This window comes from Eubalaena glacialis, chromosome 15, assembly GCF_028564815.1.
Source record: "Eubalaena glacialis isolate mEubGla1 chromosome 15, mEubGla1.1.hap2.+ XY, whole genome shotgun sequence".
NCBI lineage: Eukaryota > Metazoa > Chordata > Mammalia > Artiodactyla > Balaenidae > Eubalaena > Eubalaena glacialis.
The window spans coordinates 79,144,799-79,166,002 of NC_083730.1; the positions used below are offsets into that span (position 1 = coordinate 79,144,799).

General features: G+C 56.9%; 1 protein-coding gene across 2 annotated transcripts in view; it reads right to left on the reverse strand.

Annotated features, from left to right (window-relative positions):
• Positions 1–591: 591 nt before the first annotated feature.
• RBM19 (RNA binding motif protein 19) overlaps positions 592–21,204 on the reverse strand; it is a 120,939-nt gene continuing 100,326 nt past the window's right edge. The window contains exons 24-25 of one of the 2 annotated variants that reach the window (XM_061169404.1): positions 1,902–2,012; positions 592–1,148 (exon numbers count right to left, since the gene is read on the reverse strand). In XM_061169404.1, coding sequence (XP_061025387.1) covers positions 1,915–2,012 — 98 coding nt within the window. In that variant the 3' untranslated portion in view covers positions 592–1,148; positions 1,902–1,914. Of the gene's footprint in view, positions 1,683–1,901; positions 2,013–21,204 lie in introns of both variants that reach the window. The other variant, XM_061169405.1, reaches the window with a different exon arrangement.

Sequence of the window (21,204 nt, forward strand, 5' to 3'; positions counted from 1 at the left end):
CCGAGCCGGCATGGCAACACCAGGAGGTGGTGAATTCCGATCTGGGGACATTCTAGTACCTTCAGTGAAGTCAGTGCCAAGGTCGCCTCCTCCCGTGCCAGGCCCACGGGTCTACAATTTTAACCAGAAGAATCCACATGGCCCTTAACGGGACAAGTAGTGGGGAGGTAGGGGGTGGACCCCAGCCCTGTCATCCCTGGGACCCATGGAAACTTGGGAGCCCGGTCACCCGAGGGCCCCACACAGGCTCTATGGTCTGATGTCGGGGAGACACCTCACTATAAAAGCTGGGAATGAGCCACGCCGGGTCTGTGTCTTTTGCTTCCATTATGTCCCAGGGATGACCTAGGATGGATTAGGAAGCACCTGCCCCCCAGGGAACTGGGGACACGCTCAGCCTTGCAGGGCTGTCAGCGCTGTGTGCTCTTGCTTGGATTCCAGGCCACTCCGAAAATGGCTTGATGTGGACTGAAGCCTCCTCCCAGAAAAATACACAGACTGAATTTTACACAGCAAGTCAGAAGATCCCTGGGCTCTCACTCGGGGCCCCCAGCTGCCCCAAATGAAGAAGGAAACAAAAACACTGACGAGTGCTTGCTCTGGGCTTTACTTGGATTGACTGATGTAGTCCAAGCACCGTCCCTGAGGTAGGTACAAGATCACCCCCATTTTATAGAAAGAGAAGCTGAGGGTCAGAGGGGACCTCGCTGGTCCCAAAATCACACAGCTGGGGTTCAGACCCAGGGCAGAGGGGTTATAGCTCTTTACTCTCTACCATCCCCCTCCCGGTGTGTGCTGCGTGTGAATCTCCAGGCGGGAGTAGGTGTGGGCACCCCAGGTCTGGGATGAGCCTTGGGACACTGCTTGCCAGGGCTGGGGACCTGTTTGCATTTCACAGCGTCCGCAGCCTGTGAGTAGAGGGCGTCTGCCGTTAGTGACACAGCCGGGCTCAACCAATGAGCCAGTGTCTGGGTTTGGAGCTTGGTGCTTCGGGAGTGGCCCCATGGTCAGCGCGGACAGAAGATGCTCTGGTGACTAAACCAGGGCTCAGGGTCCCAAGTGGCGAGGAAGGGGCAGGACAGAGGCCACGCCCCAGGCTGTGAGCAGTCCCGTGGAGAGACGGAGGTGGGAACTCCAGCTTAGCAGCCCTGGAGGGGGGAGCAAGAACAGAAGCTTCTGGAGCCCGCCTTACACGCTCAGCACTGTTCCTGGCGTTCTTCACGATCATTACATTTCTTTCTCGCTAAAGCCCTCTGAGGTGGGAACCAGTTAGTGAGGAGGAGGCTGGGCCCAGGGAGGTGAGCTGACTTGGCAGGGGTCCCCAGTCTGTGCTGGGTGGAGCGGGGCTTCATGCCCAAACAGCCCAACTCCGGACAGCTGCCTTCATCCTGGTGAGTATTCCGGGCTCGTGGGCAGTGGGGCCCGAGGGTCCTTAAGCCCATGTAGCTGCGCACCCCGGTGCAAGCCCTGAAGTCCCTCTGCACCCCGACCTTCGCACCGGCACAGTGGGGCCCTGCCTGCATCTCAGGGTTGCTGGGAGGAGGAGCAAGAGGGGGAACTCGTGCGGGAACCGCCAATGGCTGGGCTGGACGCAGGGCTCGGTAGTTTCTGCCACTTCCGGATCCTCGTGCTGCCACGAGGGACTGCCGGGCACGGTGGCATGCTGCGCCTGTTCTTTGGCCCTGCAGTGCCGGGCACAGAGCAGGCGCAGTCAGTGTCTGGGGCCCGGGATGCCCGGGCAGGGGGCTGAGGCCATCGTCCCCTCCGACCTTGGACCAGTGGAGGGCGGGGCTGCCTGCTGCTCCTGCCCCACCCGGCGGTGCGGCCCTGCCAGCCCCCGTGGGAGGGGGCGCAGAGCTGGAGCGGCTGTGCCCCGTCCCCAGGGCTCTGGAGCCACGTACCCTCGGTGCCAGCTCACAGCTGAAGGGTCTGCTCCTCGCCGTCGTTCTCACTGTCTTCCAGCTGCTCCAGGATCTCGTCCAACACCACAGACCGCTTTTTCTTCGGGGGTTCTGTGGGAGCCCAGATGGCAAGAGAGGAGAAAAGAACAGCCGAGAGGGTTGGGAGGCAGGAAGAGAGAGATGACAGAGAGGGAGAGGGAAGGGAAGAGCAAAAAGGGAGCGGCGGGGAGGGGATTCAGTAACGGAACAGAGGGAAGGGGTGGGAGGTGGGAGAGCCGGTACAGACACGGGGGAGAGAGATGAGACAGAAGAAATAAGCAAAGGCAAGAAATGGGGGGAAGGAGGATCAAAGGAGGTATGAGAAAGGGGAAGAGAGCAAAGAGCGGGAGACAGAGAAACACGGAGGGTCAGTCTCTACTTCACCAGGGGGCAGCCTCTCTCCTGGCCCTGTCGGCCACCCCTGCCCATCTTCCACCCACCGAGGAAAGCAGGGAGGAAGGCCCTTCCCGGCAGGTCAGAGGTTAGCGAATCTCTGCCTGATGTAGGGGGAGCCAAAACCTCCAGAGAGGCCAAGTCAAGCGAGGGCAGGGCTTGGGAAACAAGTTCCTGTTCTCTTGGAGTTGCAGACTCTTAATGGTATAGTAGGTGGCTGGCATACAGTAGGTGTTTAGTAAATGCTGGGTGACTGGATGCTCAAGGACTCCAGAGGAGGCATGGAGGGAGTAACAATTAGAGGTGGCTTTAGAGAAGAGGGGCTATTTGACCTGGGCTTTGAAGAATGCAGAGGAGTTCTCTGTGAGGAGACGGGGAAGGGGATGTAGATACACAGTGTGAAAGGGCATGGTGGGCTCGGCAAAATATATGTCCCCTGGGTGCCAAACACTATTGATTATCTGCTCTGTGCTATGGCTCTTATCTTCTCAACAATCCCATGGGTAGGTATTATTATTACCTCTCACAGGTGAGAGCACTGAAGCATAGACAGGTAAATCTAAGGTCACTCAGCTAGGAAGTGGTGAAACCAGGACCCAAGACACACCAAAGCCCACTGTCTTTCCTCTTTTCATAAAAGTCTCAGGTGCTGCCCAGAGATCGCCAGGGAGACAAAGGGTGGAGGGGGGAGGTGTGCTGGTCCCCTTGGCCCTCCAGGAAGGGAATGGGGTGGGGGGTGGGAGGGGGTAGGCTCTGGGCTTAGATTGACTCTGTCAGTCCCTCTGCTAGTCTAACCACTCATTCATGGTCAGCCTCAGCCCCAGATAACGCTGGCCTTGTTTTGAGGCAGCTGTTGGATGCTGTCCCAATAGCCACTCCTTCCCTGGTTCAAACAACACCTCCTCTGTGAAGTCCTCCGGGTGGGACAAATTGCCACCGTGATCCTTAGCTGCCATCTCCCCACTGGGTCTGGGGCTCCTGCAGGCAGCGGGTCTCCCCAGAGCCCAGCCCAACGCTCGCCCTCAAGATGGAGCATCTTGGGTCTCTGCCAGGTGGTCTTGGACAAATGACTTGGCCTCTTTGAGGCTATTTCTCCATCTCATTCCTAAGAACCTGACCCGGACACTGACCCTTCTCCTCTTCTCCACGGCTACCTGCCTGACCCGAGCACCCCCACCTTCTCAGCGGACTCTGCTTCCGCCCTCACCCTCAGGGCCACCTATTCCCCCCACCTGACAGCAGCCCGAGGGATCCTTCCAGGACAGGCGTTCCTGCTCTGCTCCGGGAGCTCTGCGTGGTACTCTCGAGGCACTGCCTGGGCCGGCCCCTCCCAGGCCCGCGAAGTGCATGCCCACCCAGACAGCCCTGCTCCCATGCCCCCTCCTCAGAGAGGACTCCCCTGGCCACTGTCTACAGGTCCCCGCTCTCCAACCCCTCCTCACTCCACAGCGCTTCTCACCACACGGCGGGCGCTTCTTCGTTTGGGGACAGAGCTATCCCGTTCACGGCCGTGTCCCCTGCCTTAGCACACTGCCTGGCACCTAGTGGGTGCCCATGAGCAGCTGTTGAACGAGGGGATGAGCGAATGGGGCAGAAAGGGGGGACGCGGAGGGGCTGGCCCCTCAGGGAGGGTGAGGAAGGGGTGGGAGGCCCGCCCGGCCGGAGCCTCAGGCCATCATCACCATGTCGTTAGTCATGAGGAGGGAGGGGGGACAAGACGGGCTGGGGCAGACACCTGCTTCCTTCGCCCCCGCCGCCCCCTCTGGGTTTCCAAATAATTGCCGGAGGTGCGCAACGGTCTCTGGAAATTGAATCTTTGGGCAGGTAGTAGGAGCCGGGAAATAGAAGGGCAGCAAAATAGGACCTGCGGGCCTGGCACTGACGCCCCCCTCCCAGAGGCTGACGATGGGGATAGATCTGAGCTCCTGGGACGGCGGGTCCCTGTTCTCCTGGGCTGGCCTGGGGCCCGAGGGGGTGGCCAGTGGAGCAGGAGCCACAACGGTGGCAGCCACCGCTTTCACCTTGGCAGAATTTGTGTTCCTTCCCACGGCTTGACCATGATGACTCTGAGACTGGCAAGGGGGCAGGTGCCAGGCACACGGGTGGTTCTTACCCAGCTGGCCCAGGAGCACCCTGCAGGCGGTGACTGGGGCTTGAACTCCCGGTGCCCCCAGTGGCCAGCACAGGGCACCCCTCGGGCACCAGCCCACCTGGGGGACCTTTCAGAGAAGCACGGCCCAGGGTCACTAGGGGCCTGGCCAGCTCCGAGGGCCTCTCTGCCATCTGAACATCCCGAGCACCGCGCTGGCCTGGCTCCACCAGACTGTGAGCCAGACAGGGAGATACCGTCCCAGGGCTCAGCACACAGTAGGTGCCCTGTCATCATTTGTTGAACATAAGAATGGATGAATGAATGACTGAGTGAATGAATAAAAAGGGGCACCAATGTGGGTAACTTTTAAAAAGTAAAACTGCAGTTGTTGGGATAGCAAACAAACAAATGGAGTGGTGGGAAGAGAGGCACCGAGACTGGGGAAACTGAGGCCCAGAGGGAGGGGGGACATAGCTGGAAGAGGAAACACACACAGGACGGGCACTTTACAAGTGGTGTCTCACCTTAGTTTCATAAACCCTCCGGAGGCTGGTGTCATCACCCCCATTTCACAGGTGGGAAAACGGAGGTGCAGAGAAGCGTACACACCCGAGGCGCCCCCCCCAGCTAACACGTGGCAGCCCCCGGATTCCACCTCAGACGGTCCAGTTTGCAACCCATGCATGCTCTGTGTTGTGCTCTGTGGCATCTCCCGAGGGGCCCTGCCTGGGGACAGGGCCAAGATCACGCAGGACCCTGTGGTGACAGAGCGTGTGGCCACCGCGTCTGGCTTTGACCGTTCCCGAGCTGGGTGACCTTGGGCAGGGCACGTGCCCCGTCCGAGATTCAACCCCTCATGTATAATGTGGGGGGACGGGGCTGTTCCGCCACCCTCCCTTCTCTGTGGCTGCCTTCTGCTGCCGTCCTGACTCCCCGGGAGGTGAGGGCTCCTTCTTCCTGCAAAAGCCCTTCAGAGCCCCCTGACTTGTCCCCAGCACCTATCGTAACAGTGCTCAGGAACAGTGGGCACTCAACCCACAGCCCAAGCATGGACTGGCTGTGAGGCTGCGAGCAGCAGACTTAGCCCTTCTGGGCCTCAGTTTCCTTATCTGTAATATGGGGCCACTAGGAATGCCTACCTCCTGGGGCTGTGGTGAGCACGGAGGAGAGAGAAGCAACGCCAGCACGTGGTTAGGGCTCCAGGACGGTGCTGAGATCACCATCTTTGTTACTGTTGTTCTCATCAGAGGTGTTGATTTAATGTGTCCCTCTGCCATTCGGCCAGGGAGCGCCAGCAGGGCAGGGGCTGTCACAGGAAGGCCGGTACACAGTAGGTGATCAATAAATGGTTGTCCAGTAAATGAATGAAGTGATTTGGTTGGTCAAGGCCAAAGCAGGTACGATCCCCCCTCCTCCAGCTGGAAACCAGAGAGGCACAGGGGTCTCCACTGACGGCTGTGGGGTGAGGGGCAGGCAACTCGTTAGCGACCAGCTGACTCCACGACCCCCGGAAGTCAGACAATCTGAGGTCCCAGCTCTGCCACTTAATGCTCGGTGACCTTGGGCAGGTCACTTGTACTCTCTGGGTCTCGGCTGCCTGTCTGTACATTGGGGGTGGAGACGCGACCTCCTGGGGCGGTGGCGAGGATCAGCGAGTTCACGCACGGAGCCTGGCGCCCCAAGGGCTTGGTACCCTGGGGCCTGGTGTATCTGGCTCAGGCCGGGCCCCCAGCGCCGCCCCGCCCCCCAGAGGACACGTCGGGCCCCGAGTCCCCACCAGACAACACCCAGCACCCCCCGCCGGCCCCTCCCGCACGCGGAGTGCCCTGCTTGCCGGGAACAGCTGCTGAAATCCCATTTCCCCGACATCAAAAGCCTCAGTGGGTTTTCACCGAACAAACATAATGCAGAACCGGAGAAAGGTGTAAAATAAATAAACGAAACAAGCTGTGCGTTCTCTTTCAGTATTACAGCTGCACCCGGAGATAAACAACAAGTGAATGTCACCAAACATCAACACCCAAGAAATTAACTTGACAAAAAGCTCAGCCGTCCCCCAGCAACCCCACAGTCCTGCCCCCGCCCCCCTCCCCACTCTCCAGCCACCATTTTGCATTTCTGGAGTTCCCATCTAATGATTTTATTTTTCAATTAATTCCTTGACAGAACGCCAGCCCGCGTCTCTCTCCCGTCCCTGGCTGGCGCTGTCGCCCTGCGCGCAAGGCACGGGCAGGCAGGTGGAGGGGGGCGGCTGTCGGGAGGACAGGGCAAAGCTTCAGGGCTGGTCGGGGAGAAGGGATCCTGAAAGGAACCCTGAGAGGAGGCAGGTGTGACCGGCCGGGGCGGCCGGGCTCGGAGTTGATGGCGTTGCCGGCCGTAGCCAGGCTGCCCAGATCGGAGGGAAGCCTGCTGCCCCCCGGCTGAGCCACCTGGGGCCGAGGCCTCCCCTCTCTGTGCTCAGTCTCGGCAGTTACTGAAGAGCACCTAGCTCCTGGGGTACTGAAGAGCACCGAGCTCCTGGGGTACTGAAGAGCCTCAGAAGGGCACAGATGGTGAAGGCCTTTACGACAGCGCCCGGCACGCAGGAGACACGGGGGAAAGTGACCGCCCTTACTGTCGTTAACGGGTACTGTTACTGAGAGCGCGTGGGCAGGTCACTTCCCTCCTCCATAAAATGGGGATGGCAGTACCAGCCCTCGACAGATGCAGCGGCCGCGGTGGGTGCCCCCTCCTGACGGTCACCTGCAGCGTTAGCGGGCAGCTCTGGGACATATTCATAGCTTCCCGCCTGGAGGGCCGGGAGTTTTCTCTGGCCACAAGGGCACGCGTCGCCCTGGCACAGGGTAGGCTGGAAGTGTTGGGGATTTAAGTCCCCTGGAGAAATGTCCCAGCTCCCTCGACTCCGGGGGACAGTTCTGAGGCACGTGCCACACGGCTCTCAGGGGTCCCTGTGGGCTGTACAGTGGGGCCTGCTCACTGCATCCCCCAAACTGGCTCCCCTCCTACCTAGCTGGTCAGCGGCTGCTTCCAGGGAACCCAAGCTAAGACACCATTGTCTATAGGTGACCAAATGGGATGAAGCAGGGCCTCATTCGGCAGGCCCACTGAAGGGCATCTGGATTTGCTGACATCACGGAACGTTAAAAAAAAAACTTAGTTGCTAATATGTAAACACTAGAAAGGCTACACAAGAATCTCCATTTCTAGTTTCTCTTGAAACTGGCTGATCTGGCCACACTGGGCCCATGTCCCCACCTAAGGATAACGGATGGGGTGTGTGCCAGTTGCCCCTGGAGATGGGAGGTCTTGTTTATTTGGGTGTTTTCTGCCTGTTCCTGGAAGTCCCGAGCTTGCTACTCCCCGAGACAAAGGGTAGGCGAGGCCTTGGCAAACTGTAAAGTGCAGGCCCATGTAGCAGGTTTCCCCTGTTAAAACCGTACCTGAGGCGACTCCAACAGGCTGGGGGGGAGGGCGGAGGGGGAGCAGGTGTGCCCCTCTCTCCGGTCTGTCCCTCGAGGGGAGGAGAGGAAGGAGGTTAGGGTTGAGAGCGGAGGGCGGGATTCCAGGTTGGGACAAGGCACCACAGCCTTCGGACTGAGTGGCCTGCTGCCCCAGGCCATCGGGGGGCACAGGCAACCTGCAGTCCCCACCCTTGGGGACATTACGGTGCTGGAGACACAGGATGTGGGTCTTGCGAGGGGCCGGCACCCTGAGGGCTGGCCTGGCGTGTGAGGCTGCCTGCTCCTGGGTCCCCCTGCCTCCCAGGCTCCAGACTGGCAGCCCCCATGGGCAAAACCCTCAGATACCCCGATGGGTCTGCCTCCCAGGGCTCTGTTTACAGCAGGCGCACACTAGATGATCACAGAATAAAGGGCACTCTTTAGAGAGAGGATCAGCCTGGCTCCTAAGACCAAACGAGTGGCCCTTTCTCGGTACCAGGAGGCTGTTTCATGGATGTACCTTTTCAGAACATAGCTGGTCCCCCAACAACCAGGTGTGATCCGAAAGCCCCTGCTCGGGGCTGGCAGACGGGAGACTGGGCCCCAGGCCCACCTCTGCCACCTCAAGGATTTAAGGGAGCCTCTTAACTCCATTCCTCAGTGTTCCTGTTTTTTAACTGGGGACAGTGCCTGCTCTCCTGATCTCAGGCCTTGAGGGTTTCAGCCTTCAGTCATTCACAGCAAACAGTCATTGAATATATACTCTGTGCCAGGCCTGGTGCTAGGGATACAGCCGCCAAAGGAGAAACTGAACCAGCAGCCACGGAGGCCATGCTGGGGTCCCAGGGAGGGCAGAGCTGGGCTCTGAGCTCTGTCACTCACTGGCCCCAGGCCGTCTGATCTACTCGAGTTGCTATCTGTAGAAAGGGCATGGCAGTACTGCCCGCCACAAGAAGACTCAACAGATAAGGCTTGGATGCACACAACCCAGTGCCAGGCACACAGAGGTGTTGAGTCATGTTAAAAGTAACAACGCAGGTATCGTCCAAGGACACCCAGAGAGCGGGCGGTACTCAGGAAACTGGGAACCTAGCAGGCTGAGCCGGGGCCGACCATACATGAAGGCAGAGAACCCTGCGTCCTCGGGCTTTGAGCCCAGCTTCTTTGGGCTCCAGGCATGGGCTGGGTGTGGACTCACAGGTCTCCCACGAGCTGGGTGATATTACTGCCCCATTTTCCAGATGCATAAGCAGCTGTTCTAGGGCTTGGGGAAGACTCCCCCGAATGGGGCCTTGAGCGCAGATCAGGCTGGTCCCAGGGTCTTCCCGTCACCCCACAGCGATGCCTGTGGTCCTGTGGCTCAGCTGCCCGCCCTGCAGGGGGAGACGCCAGCCCAGACTCCTCAGAAGGAACTTCTCAACAGGAAAGGCGTGAAACAGACTCAGGCCGCATGGCCGCGGCCCAGTGCCTGCATCAGCCATTTTTTCAAGAAGCTATTGGTTCCCAACCCACGGCCTGATAGAATCATCTGGAAAACCTCAGATACCTGGACCCTACCCCCAGAGGTTCTGATGCAAATGGCCTGGGGTGGGCATTGGCTATTGAGACGGCCGTGACAACAGCCGTTATGAATCACAGTGCTAAGGACCTGGCTCCTGTGAAGCAGGAAGCCCCGGTGCAGCCCGGCGGGTTGATCTTGCTCTGTGCTCTGGGCATCCAGGGCACACAGGAGTTCCAGGCAGCCAGGCTGGCGGCTCTCCATCCACCAGGGCTGGTGAAGGTGCCTGGCCTGGATTATTGTGGATTCAGCCCCTGGTAGGACCGTGGGGCCACTAAGCCTGCGGGCTCTGGGGCTTGGTCCTGCATGTGTTTGCATTAGTTACAGGTGCTGGAGCGGCCTGTGCGGGCCAGGGAGGCAGGGGAGTGTCCAGGGGAAGGTGACTCATTGCAGAGGACAAAAGAAAAAGAAACCAGGAGAGGCTGGAAGGCGCCCCCCACCGCTCCCCGCCCCACTCTCCTGTCTCGGGCCTGGAGGGATCTTCCTATTTCTAGGAGGTTGGTCGACATTAACTACCTGTCTGTCCCTTTCCTCTTGGCAAAGGCCCTGGGTTGGGAGTAGAGGCTAAAAGGAAAGAATCAGTAACATCGTCTCGAGGGGCCAAGGTGGGATGCTGTCTGTGCTAGGATAAGTGCAAATGTGATGGAGTTAAACGGTCTGGGTGGGTGACTATAGGGAGGGCTGCAGACTGCGGCAAAAGAAGAAGAAGAAAAAAAAAAGCCCATGTAACTCGACCCCAGCTACTCTATGTGAATGTAGGACCTGGGGTGGTCAGACCTGATTTTTCAAGAGAGGCCAGAATCTTGACTTTCAGGTCAAATCCTCTGATAGCAAAATAGTGACAATTAATTTTAAAAAAACCACAACACTTTTTCTCCCCTTTATCTTCTAGGCAAAATAAAGATCTGTGATCTCAGCCGACAGCTCACCAGTGCAGCCTCTGATTTACTTTCTGTCTCCTCTCTGGCTACAAAACCCCACTGGTTTCACTTGTGGTCATGAAGTAGTAATAAAAACCTCCTCGTCTGTGTGTTTTCCTTGGGCTTCTCAGGCCTGGGCCAGCCTACAGTTCAGAAACAAACCCGGCCACTCCCTGTCACCAGCCACAACCCTGGAGGCAAGTCCACACTCCTCCTGACCCTATTTCCAGCACTCTGGTCCCCAGGTCCCCGAACCCTCATCCAATCCGGGCCCAGCCCCTTCCCCTCCCAAGTTGCTCTGAAATTCTCCTTCTGTCAGTTTAATTCCATGATCGATGAGGAAGAGCAGGAGAAATGGCCCGGCACAGCTGGTTTCCCCGTTAGCCCTAGCAGGGATTCCTGGCCTCACTGGCGACAGCCGAGTGAAATGTTTGCAGAACGCAGAGAACACAAGTCAATAACAATTTAGCTGGATTGGGAGCAAGTACCTTCCCCGCACGGACAGCCGCTCCCGGGGGAAGGGGGAGAGAGTGTGCAGGATATTGCCAAAGCGCTTGGAAATATTTCCAAAACACCACTCAAAGAGGCTGGGGGAGTGGGGGGTGGAAGGAGGGAGGAGGGGGAGGGGGTGACCTGGAGGACAAGGACACCTGCTCCAGCTTGCTCCAGGCCCCCCCAGCCTCCCTAGCACCTCTGCAGGGAGAAACAGTCGGCTCTCTGAACCTGGCTCCCTGGCCACAGCTCAGCCATTTGCACCATTGTTAGCAGTTGCCACCAAGGAGCCACCTTGACTCCTGCTTCCTGATTTTTCTTCTCTCGATTCTGCCTGCATCAGCTGGGGTGGCCTGGGGCATGTGAGAAAGAGTGGGTCTCCCGGCCAGTTTCAACCTCTCTCCTGCTGCTGCCCACCAACAGGGCTGGGAGCAGGAGAAAGAACAAATTCAGCACCCTGGACAGGGGCGGGCATCCACTTCCAAGGGGGCGCGGGTGCAACACCTCCTGGGTGGCCCTGGGTGCCCATAGTGACCTTTCCTCTGTCAGGACTCTTTGTGGCAATCCGGGACAGTCCTCCCTCACCTGCCTTCCGCTGGAGCCTCTGACACCTCTGGAGGAAGGGCTGCCACAGCAAAGCCTTAAGGAGGGAATGCGAGGCACCCAAATGGAGGAATAAAAACGAGGCGATGGGAGCCTATAGGAACCTTCTGTCTCCAGGTAGCTGGAAAGATCCATGGCAGAGGGATATTTTGAATAATAAACTCTGTGACTTGACATACTTGCTTGAACTTTCCTGACTGTGATTTTTAAAGCCCGATGATTATGTTTTCAGGGCCAAGATCAATGAGGCATATTTGTAAGGGCTGGCACGGGGATAATGGGCTCTCCTGGTCCCCAGTCTTTTGAAAATGTGCCGTCCTGTGAATGATTAAGTTATGGTGGGGGGGGGGGGTTGGTGAACTGTTGCAGGCTTTAAATATCATCTGTATGCTGATGACTTCCAAATTTATATATCAGCCCAGACTTCACTCCTGAGCTCCCAACTCATAGATCTATCTGCTTGACATCCCATGGGGAGTCCTAATAGGTGCCTCAAACCCCATGCGGCCGGATCACTCCCACCCCCACCAGCTCTTCCCAGCTTCCAGGGCCTCATCATCACGCAGCACCACCATCCTTCGAGTGGCTCGCTCTGAGCAAAGATCTCTGTACTGGGGCTTCCCTGGTGGCGCAGTGGTTGAGAATCTGCCTGCTAATGCAGGGGACGCGGGTTCGGGCCCTGGTCTGGGAGGATCCCACATGCCGCGGAGCGGCTAGGCCCATGAGCTACTGAGCCTGCGCGTTTGGAGCCTGTGCTCCACAACAAGAGAGGCCACAATGGTGAGAGGCCCGCGCACCGCGATGAAGAGTGGCCCCCGCTTGCCACAACTAGAGAAAGCCCTCGCACAGAAACGAAGACCCAACACAGCCAAAATAAATAAATTAATTAATTTAAAAAAAAAAAAAAAAAAGATCTCTGTACTGGCCTTAATTTCCCTCCTGCCTCCCAGAAGTCTGGCCAGCTCTACTTTTACCACATATGCTCAATCCACTGGCTTCTTTCCACCCCTCCTGTCTCTGTCCCTGCTCAGACTACCGCCTTGGCTTGCTGGGACGACTATAGTGGGACTCCTACTCCATATTCTTGCTCCTCTACAATGCACGCCCCATGTAGCAGCAAGGATGAGGTATGGAGTGTAAATCAGGCCATGGCACTCCTCTTTCTAAATCTTCGAGGGATTTCCCACCGTATCTTGAATAAACGCCAGGCTCCCTGCCCCACCCCACAAGATCCCACCAGGGAGCCCTTCTGGCCTCTGCAGCTTTGTTTCCAACCACTCTCCTCCCTGGACTCATTCTCTAGTCACAATGGCCTGCTATGAGCATGCTTCTGCCCCAGGGCCTTTGCACCTGCGGCTCCCTCTGCTTGGAATGATTTCCCCCCAGATCCTGGGCTGGCTGGCTTCTTGGAATCACACAAAAACACTGACTCCTCGGAAAGACTTTTTCCAACCACCACATTTGGAATCTCTCCTCCCTCTTCACACCCCCGAGTGTATGATATTATCTTTTTGCATTTCCTCCACAGGGCTTGCAATCATCATAACTTTCTCATTATTACCTTTTTTTTTTTAAAATCATTTCTCTCTCCCACTCAAATACTAGCTCCATGAGGGCAGGCACCTTCTCTTTTGTTTGTTGCTTTGTCCTCAGTACTGAGTAAGGCTGGATAATTAGAGGATCAATGGAGAACTGAGTGACTGAATGAATGAAGTGGGAAGCAAGGCACTGCGGCCTCTGTTCCAGGAAGAGCTGGGGATTCTTCTTTTTTTTAAATAAATTTATTTATTTATTCTTGGCTGCATTGGGTCTTCGTTGCTGCGCATGGGCTTTCTCTAGTTGCGGCGAGCGGGGGCTACTCTTCGTTGCGGTGCATGGGCTTCTCATTGTGGTGGCTTCTCTTGTTGCGGAGCATGGGCTCTAGGCACGTGGGCTTCAGTAGTTGTGGCACGCGGGCTCAGTAGTTGTGGCTCACGGGCTCTAGAGCGCAGGCTCAGTAGTTGTGGCGCACAGGCTTAGTTGCTCCGCGGCATGTGGGATCTTCCCGGACCAGGGCTCGAACCCGTGTCCCCTGCATTGGCAGGGGGATTCTTAACCACTGCGCCACCAGGGAAGCCCGAGCTGGGGATTCTTAAGCAGAGGACTCTAGCCGGGAGGATGTGGGTGGGGTTATGATGCCTCTAGAATTGTACGTTCTCTGAGAAAGGGGGGTTATGTGGGAGGAATTAGCCACCCGTGGCTTTAGACAAAAGAAGGGCAGCCATCTCACAAGCCCTAGGGGCTGTAAACTTTTTCTGTAAAAGGGGAGATAGTAAATATTTTAGGGCTCTGTGGGCCACAGGGTCTCTGTCACAACTACTCAACTCTGTCCTCACAGTGCGAAGACACAGCTAGAGACGCTACGTGAAAAATGGGCATGGCTGTGTTCCCCCCGAAAGCTTTATTTACAAAAGTAGGCTGCAGGCTGAATCTGGCTGTGGGGCTGTAGTTTGTAACCATGGCCCTACCTGGACTGTGGAGCCCAGATCCATTAAAAGGGGGGATAATTTGAAATTTAGGAACTGCTGGGGATGTAGGGAGTGGCAAAATACAGTGAGCTGTTCTGCGGTGTGCAAAGCTGTGTGCCCTCAGGCAAGTTACTAGACCCCTCTGGGGCTCAGTTTGCACCTCAGAAAAATGGGAACAGCACCTCTTCTAAGGAGCTGCAAGGCTAAAATGAGAGTGTATGAAACCACCTGGCAATGTCTCCTGCACACAGTACGTCCTCGACCAAGTTCTCTCCTGTTTTCTTTTTCTCCTGACTTCATCTTTAAAAAGAAGGCACACAATTGCCTCTTTCAGACCAGTGGTGTTTCAAGAGTCAAGGTTAGGGCCACCTGGCTGCACACCACGCAGGGCTCCTCTTGCAGTGCCCAGTACACATTAGACGCTCCATTAGAACGGGCCCTTCTGACGATCAGGGCTTTTATCTCTGTTCGTTTATTCACCCCACCGATTGTTAGTGAGCATCTACTCTGTGCTAGATGCAGGGCCAAGGCAGTGGACATGGAGAGGGCCTTGTCCCCTGGAGGATAAAGCCTCTCGGGGAGTAGGGAGGTGAAACCACCACACACGTGAACACAAAGTTCAAGGGAGACGAGGTACGCGGTGTCACAAGGGAACTTTCGGGGAAAAGTAGAATCTCTGACACTTTGGCTGAGATCTGAATCATGGGGGGCTGGGGGCCAGGCCGACGGGGCAAGGGCCCCAGGAGACGGGCTCCCTCCTTCCTGGCTAGGAGAGCCACCGTGCTGGAGGCCAGTGACCGATGGGACAGGCGCCCATCGTCTGGGCCTGAAGATGGCAGATCTCGCATCCCAGGCTGGCCTGGTTCGGCCGAGGGTGGGGGTGGGCGGGCAGGCGGGCGACGGCGGCGCTGCCAGCCACTTGCCATGCCGGTCATGTCTGCGCTCCCAGCTCCGGAGGTGAAAGGTGCAGCCGCTAACCACAGCCCATCAGTCCTCCCAGCTGGAATAAGACAACGCCGGGAAGCAGAGCCACGCTCCCGGCCCAATAAAAGCCTGTTTGCCTAGGCCTCCCTGGCTGTGTCCGCTTGAAAACAGAGGGCTGTGCGGGCGGATTGCTTCCGTACCATTATATTCTTTCGGCGGTGCTCGCAGGTACTGCGGCCTGCCGGGGCCCTGAAAGCTTCTCGATGCCGCGACCCTGCTGGTTTGTAACACGCTCGGGAAGAAAAGGACACAGCCAGTGGCCGACTTTCCTCTTTCTTCCCTCTGCGCTCTCTCTTTTCACCCGCCCGCACGTGAGGCACTGAAGAATAGCACTTCACCTGCCAGGGGCTGCCGAGCTGCAGCTGAGAAGGCTGATTCCGGGGGCTGGGAAGGAAGGCAGGGAGAGGACAGGGGAGAGGGGAGGGCGGCTCTGAGGAAGAGGGCCGTCTTGCTCTTCCCTTGGCCCAAGCACCGCTGTCTGGGGTCAAGGGCTTTGCCTACCCAGGGCAGCTTTTTGAACAACTTTCAAAGAGCTGCCCTCGGCTGTTTCATCTGATGGGTATTTCGTAAGCATCAACTTGCGAGGGAATATCTAATGCCCTGCCACGATACAGGGACAGTGGCTGAAATGAAGACCCTCCTGCTTGGGGAGGGGGTGCCGGGGGGGGGAGGTTTGAAAAGAGCTTTTTTGGCTGCGGATAGGGAGCCTAGATAAGTGGCGACGTCCAGACTGGGTGCTGGGTGTGTTTAGTTCCCATGACTGCATCGGAAAGCAAGACATCACGCACTTTTACCAGCGAGGAATCCTCTCCTCCTCCTTGTTGTTACTGTGTGCTAATCAGAGCCTGCCACGTGCCAGGCATGGGGACAAGTGGCATCTACAGATGCAAACGTACCGTCCTGAGCACTGCCCCGGTGATGGGCTATTCATTCTCATTCATTCTCCCTCCCTCCCTCTCTCTCTCACACGTTCCTTATTGTCCGGGCTTCTAAAAACTGGGGTTCTTCTTTATGTCTCATTCTTCCACCCAGAGAGCATCCTCCCTCAGCCTGGCTCCACCGGAATGCAAGGAAAACAGGGAGTGTTCTTGGTGGCCCAGAGAAGGAAGAAGCATTAGCGCCTTGCAGGGGAGGGGAGGATAAGTAATACTTGCTGCTTTCTCACTGTGCACCGAGAGCTTTAGAGGCATCATCTCCTGTGAGCCCCCCAATTCCCCTGTGAGGTAGGCACCCTAGTCTCACTGTACAGATGACAAAGCTGAGGCCGAGTGACTTACCTGAGGTAACAGAACGGACACGAGGATGCACACTGGGGTGAAACGTTAAGGGGTAGCGGTGCATAGCTGCTCATATGAAGCCAGCAGGATGGCTAAAAGCCCAGGTCTGACTCCTGACTCGGCCACTAGTAGCTGGGCGCCCCTGGGGAAATCATCTGCCCTCTCTGTGCCTCAATTTTCTCGTCTGTGAAACTGAGGATAATGACGGTATTTACCTCCCAGGATTCCACAGGAGTAATACCTGTGAAAGCCCATAGATAGTACCTGGCATGGAGTGAGGCTTAAGAGATGAAAAGTTGTCATGGTAATAATAATAGTAATTAGTATTACCTGGCCTGGACTGCACATGGAGCTGTGTGCCTTGACCTAGGCTTGTCAGGGACCAATGGAGGAGAGAAGGGCTGGTCACAGGGCCTGGGCAGCTCTCGGCCCACCAGCACTCCATCCCCACAGCCTCCCCCAGGGGAGCTGGATCCCAGAGGCAGAGGTGAACTCTGATTGTACCGGCCACAGTAGGGCCAAAGCTCCTCTCTATTTCTCTGGCCACCCCCCTCTGTCCCCGAGGGCAGCTCAGAGGCCATGGTGTCGCCAGCAAGCTTCCTGCTGGGTCCCGCCCAATGGTTAAGACGCCTGCCTTTCATTCCGAGGCCCACCTTCCACAGGGAGCCCTTTGTCGTGGCCTCGGTGCTCAGGCTGGGCAAATGGGGCTCGGGGCCTCCACCTGAGTTCTGAGTGCCTTCCTGGCACAGATCAGGGCCGGGGGAGGGAACTGGGCATGGATCCCACCTGCCCTCGGAGTCTGCCAGGGCCCTGGATGCTCTGAACAATGCGGATTTCAACACAAACAAGCGGGTATTTTTCACCACAGGGAAGGGGCAGAGCAGGGAAAAGGGTCCAGTCAGGAGGGCAGGAGGCCAGCAGCCCTATTCTGAGTATTCAGGGCTGCCGTGGGTACCCCGTTTCCAAAGACATCAAGCAGACAATGGGGTGGCTGGGTGAGAGGGCTGACACTTCCAGAGCACCTGTTCTCAGCCGACTCGTCTACCCTGTTTCCCCCCCGCGGTGTCCTGCTTACTTGGGAAGGATGTAGGGAGCAGTCACCCCAAGGATGGAACGCTGTAGCCAGCTGTCCGAGTTCAATCCCTGCTTCTACCACTTACTGCCTGTGTGATCCTGGGTAAGCTACTTCATCTCTGCGTGCCTCAGTCCCTTCATCTGTAAAATGGGGTGATTAAGGGCATCTACCTCCTAAGGGTGTTGTGTGGGTTAAAAAAAAAAAAAGGGCAGCTCGCGCTGCTCTTGTTATTGCCCTGAGCATCTTCACCAGTACTCCATAAGGCAGTACCCTTGTATCCCCATTTGTAAAATGGGAAACAGAAGCCCCAGGGGCACAGTGACTTGTCCTGGGACGCTCAGCTGGGAGGCTACAGAATCCAGGACTTGGTGATTCCAAAGTTGATGCTCTTCCTCCTAAAACTAACCTTTTGGGGACCATGACCTGATAGAAAATCTGATGACAACAAAGATCCTCTTGCCAGAGAGGTAAACACACACATACATACACATACCAGATAATAACGTTTCTGGGTGTTCACAGCCCCTCTGAGGCCAGCCCTAGACTAGGGCCCATGAAGACAAGGTTTCATGGATTCTGGGTTAAAAGTCCCTGTCTCATATCTTGCTGTGCTCTGGATAGTGTCCTTTTGTTTTCTAAGGATTATCATATATTTGTTTGGAAAGAGTGTGGTATAAATATGATAGGTAATTGTTTCAGACTCTTTGGGCCCCGAACTTTCAGGCTACCTCTTTGCTGCCTTTTCACGCCCCAGACAGGTGAGGCCAGCTAGAGGTCTGACACTTGGCCATGTTTGCCAGTGACCCTTCTGGACGGAACACATCCCCGCCAAGCCAGGCACTGATGGTCCTGCCCCCCAGAAAACAGCCCCCCACCTCCGCCCTATGCCCTGACCTTTGTGGGTCACCACAGATGCTGGATATTCTGTTTGGTGCTGCCAATCCCTCCTCTGTCCTACTCCATCCCCTGGAAGGAGTCATGGGGGAGCCTGGCCCTCTGGCTGATGGATGGGCCAACGCGAGACCCGGGAGGAGAGCAGAGCAGAGAGGGGGGAGAGGGGGCTGCAGGCATATCTTCCCTGGCTCCCTCCCTGCTTTGGTTCAGGGCCCTGGCACTGGCTGCATCCCTCCAAACTTGGGGACCAGCTGGCCATCCCCAAGGCCCCTGCTCTCCCTGGACCCCAGGGGCATCACTTCCTCCTGCTGCCCCTTCACCTCTGCACCCTGCCCCCACCTCTGCATGGCAGGCTTGGGGTGAGTTCTGTTCCCTGCTGGGACCCTGACATCCACCCGCGGTGCTGGGGAAGGTCTCTCAGGGCTCCCTTTCTGCACACTTGGTTAGCTCAGAGCCGGGGGCCCCTTCCAGAACCTGGGCAGCGGGGTGGGGGTGGGGGGGCGGAAATGTCCCCTCAAGGGGACTCAAAAGAAGTGGAAACACATGGCTGGGCTCTGACACCCAGCGCTGGCCTTGGTGGGGCCTTTTCTCATCTCTGCACCTCGGTTTCCTCATCTGTAAATAGGGACAAGGTAACACGCACATCGCAGGGTATCAATTCTAAAGGGCCACCTATGTTTCTCATCATGATTTAGTATTCATTCCCTCCATTTCTGGAAGGGACCCTGTACATTCTGGGTTCAGGGTCTGGATGAGTCAGGAGGAAGGAAGCCGTGCGGTAAACACACACACCCTAGATCTAACGAAGGCCCAAGGCTTTTACAAGTGGCATCTGCTAGTATAATGCCATGCGTGGGGTTGTGGCAGGGTGGGGTGGAGGGCTCTAGAGCTCGTCTAGAGTTCAAACCTCAGCTGTGCACTTTCTAGGCTTTCTCATGTCTTGGGCACACGGCTGAACCTCTTTCTCTGTCTGTTAAATGTAGACAGCCATGCCCATGGCTGGAAGGGTTGCCGTGAGGATGAAAGAGACAACACGTGTCACATACAGAGGATGGCCTGGCACAGAGGATGCCCTTAATAAACAGTAGCTTTCATGAGTCCCTTTAATGCTCGGCTGGTCTCAGTTCTGTCATCCGCAAAACGGGGCTAATCAGGCCCACCTCACGGGGCTGTTGGGGCATTAATGGGAAGATGTATGCAAATAACCTGCTGTCTTTCCTGATATTATTATTGTATCTGCCCCTGTCTGGGCCTCGGCCTGCAGCTGATAGGGGGAGATAGCCAATCCCACAGAAACACCTCCAGTCGAGGCTTTCTGCTGGGGTAAGGCAGTAAATGCTGTCTTTGGAGCTCAGTTTATTGAAGGGGGCTGCTCTCCAATGCAGGGCAGGACTGCTGAGCCTGCACTCCCCCGCGGGGTGGGTGGGTGGGGGGCAGGGGGACGGGAGAGTCCCTTACACAAACATTTGCCGATGGGTGCATTTAGGCCGGTCAATGGCTGTCGATAAGGATAGGCTCTCCTCCTGCACGGCAGGATTTGGGGACTTATTGAGTTGTGTGCTTGCGACTGTGTACTTAGCCCTGATGGCTCTGCTTTCTCGTTTGCCTTTGCTTATGTATTCCCCAGCCTCGGACTGGCCCAGGCTGGCATGGAGGCCCGGAGATGAACCAATCAGTGACAGAGGTGACACGACGGCACACGACGGCACGCTCTCCACCCTGGGGGAGGCGCCAGTCCAGCGAGGAGAAGAATCGTTAAGAAATACAGGATGGGGACTTCCCTGGTGGCACAGTGGTTCAGACTCCACGCTCCCAATACAGGGGGCCCAGGTTCGATCCCTGGTCAGGGAACTAGATCCCACGTGCATGCCGCAACTAAGAAGCCCGCCTGCTACAACTAAGACCTGGTGCAACCAAATAAATAAATAAAATTAAAAAAAAAAAAAAAGAAATACATGACGACGTGGCAAGGAGGTTTAGGAACACAGGTGGGAGAGCAGAGGATGGAGCCATTACTGATACCTGGGGGTGGGGGGGGTGAGGAACGGGAAGGTTTCTTGGAGGAGGTGTCATTTGAGCTGGGCTTAAAGGCTAGATAGGCACTTGCCAGGTTGGAAAAAAAAAGAAAAACAAAACTGAGAGGCAAGGCATTCTGAGAAGAGGGAACAGCATATGCAAAGACACAGAGTCCTGCCTGGCGTTTGGAGACCATGACCGCCACGGGAGGTGTGGTGGGGAAGGATTAGGCAGGAAAGGCCACTGGGGTGGGCACGGGGGTGTGTTCTGAAGGGTTTGGCAGGTGGAGCTAGAGTCAAAGGGCTTCCATGCTGTTTCTAGACAATGTGCTAGAGAAGGCGAGGCCCGTGTGAGGCCTCTGGCTGCCCTCTCCAGCCGCACTGGCCGCCCCGTTTCTCCATGTGTCACACTCAGGCCAACCCTGGGCAACCCTCCTGTGGGCACAAACGTCACCTCTGCGGGGAGGCCTTTCTGGACCTAGCCCCTTCCACCTGGACCCAAAGCCCCCCGAGGTCACCGCTGCATTCCTCGCACTGGGACATGGCAGGGGCTAAGTATTTTCTGGGGATGGACTGCATTACTGGCGAGGCTGTGTGACGCCACCAAGGTGTAGAAGAGGTGGAGCTAGGTCCTGTGACCATCGGGGCCTGGGCAGGAAGCGGAAGGCGCTCAAACTGGGTAACTGAGGAGGGTCCAGTAAACAGGTTAGCAGGTGCAGGGAAATCGGGGCAAGTGGTCCCTGGGTCAGCCACCAGACCCTGGACAGAGAGTGCTGGGTGCAGAGAGCCATTGGATGTGAGCTGTGGCCTCTGGTGGCAATGACAGCCAGCCGGCAGCAATCAGGCAGGAAGTGGGGGGGGGGTGGATAACCACCCTGACCCAGGCTATTCCTCTCCCCGATTTCCTGCCAGGCCTCCCAATGACCTGACTTGACTGGGAAACCAAAAGGGCATGCAGGCCACCAATGCCACCCACTTGGGTCAGCACCTCCCACTGGCACAGAGAAGCGTATG